This window comes from Arachis duranensis, unplaced genomic scaffold (assembly GCF_000817695.3).
Source record: "Arachis duranensis cultivar V14167 unplaced genomic scaffold, aradu.V14167.gnm2.J7QH unplaced_Scaffold_232525, whole genome shotgun sequence".
In the NCBI taxonomy this organism is placed as follows: Eukaryota; Viridiplantae; Streptophyta; class Magnoliopsida; order Fabales; family Fabaceae; genus Arachis; species Arachis duranensis.
In genome coordinates, this window is record NW_026264851.1 from 1,398,938 (window position 1) to 1,400,816 (window position 1,879).

A 1,879-nucleotide genomic window follows, 5' to 3' on the forward strand; every position below is an offset into this window, starting at 1 on the left:
ATATTTTTTATAAGATATGCATATAAAAGAATGACACAAACATATTATTTCTCTGATCATAAAAGGTGTTACACCATCCACGTTGGAATAATATAAGAATTTCAGTACTCAACAATAAAACAATGTAGAGGAGATAAAAGTACATATATCGGCTAGCTTTTTTAATATAAAAAAATATTAATATTTTTTTAAAAATAAAATTATTTAGTATAATTACATATATATGAATTTTGTATTCACATTCTGACAATTTGTTAAACATTCACAATTCACTTCAAATATCAATATTCAACTAAAATATCATTTTTATTTTCATATAGTAAAACAAATATCAATATTCAATTTAAACATAGTCTTTATTTCCATAATAAAAATAATTTTTGACATATATGACTCTTCATTATTTGATCCTTACAATGTAACCATTCTAAGGTTTATTGAGAAATGGGTAGATCTCATATCTGATGTTGCAGCTTCCACCAACAACTCTACCACCTTGTTTGCCATCGCAGCAACTGGGAAGCTGGTGAATTGCGTCATGAAGGCAGTTGTTGCAGTCAACGCTAGAAAGGTCTCTGGTGCACTGAGCCAACCCATAAACTCTCTCACACTCTCCAACCTTCAAGTCTCCGCTAGCATACAGTCTAGGATCCTCAGAAGCCTTAGAAGCAAGCAAACTCAACAACTCCTTAACCACATAGTTGAATGTTGCAGCATCACTCACGTTTTGCACGTTCAACAAATAGAACCTATTAGTGTTATCAACTTGTCCAAAGAAATCTGTGTCCGAGTACTTGACCTCGCAGTTATCGTACCATATCACGGCACCTTTGTTGTACGGACAGAGACTGCGGAGTTCTTTGGCTGCATCGGTGACACAAGTTTTGCAGTCTCCAACGGAGGCGTCGCCGCGGCAGAGGGCGAGGCCGTAGGCTTGTTGGTTCTGGAATTGGCCAAAACCCGTTGAAGGGGTTTTGTAGATGAGTGAGTTGATGAGAATTTTCAGGTTTGATTCGTAGGGGGTGTAGGGTGTGTAGTTTCCAGTGTTGGAACAGAAATGGAACAGAGGAGGGTTGTCATTGGCGGCTCCATGACATGTTTGGACAAGAAGAAGAAGAAGAGTATTGATTAGGAGAATAAGGGTTTTGGGAGTGAAGATTATTGATGATGAGGACGAAGACATGTTTGTCAGTTTGTGTTTAAGTTTTGAAGTAATATTATTTGATGACACGCTCAATTTATAGTGAAATAATCGTCAGTAATTCTATGTTGTGCATGTTTTAAAAGTAAAGGTTGATATTTTCCATTGACTTCTTCTTATAGTTAATTATTGTATACACAATTTGACAATGTCACATAGATATGGTATTCTCGTTGCTTGATGATTACTTTATCAAAATGCATAAGAAATTGACATAGTTTACCAGTTTGGATGTAGAAGTTTTCAAAAATCTAGTGGCTTAGTATGATAGGAATGCTAGATAGAGGGCAACATGTTCTGTTTGGTAGAAATTAAGTTAATTATTTGATAATGCGCCAAGCTACGTACGATCCAGTTCTTGAATAAACTAAGACCTGGAATAATTTCTAGAAGAAGAAAAAAGCTTGTGATGATATTTTTAGTTATATTAGTTAACTTTTCTTAATTTTAATATTTTTTTTGAAAATTTAATATTTAAAATTTATAATTTAAAATTCAGAATTAAAAATTTATAGTTTAAGATCTAAAATTTAACATAAATAAAATAATTTTAAAAAAATGAGCTGATGTTAGTTGACAAAATTGATTCTCTAATATTATTTTATTATCTTACACTTATTAGTCAATTATTTATTTATTTATTTATTTAAGTAAAAAAAGAAAAACCTATATTACCCT

The 1,879-nt window shown here is 32.1% G+C and overlaps 1 protein-coding gene across 1 annotated transcript; it reads right to left on the reverse strand.

Annotated features, from left to right (window-relative positions):
• Positions 1-337: 337 nt before the first annotated feature.
• On the reverse strand, positions 338-1,193 carry LOC127744163 (cysteine-rich repeat secretory protein 38-like). The gene is given in 2 exon segments (XM_052256444.1): positions 338-492; positions 494-1,193. Coding segments are annotated over 2 exon segments (771 nt in total). The 5' UTR covers positions 1,184-1,193; the 3' UTR covers positions 338-411.
• Positions 1,194-1,879: the final 686 nt, after the last annotated feature.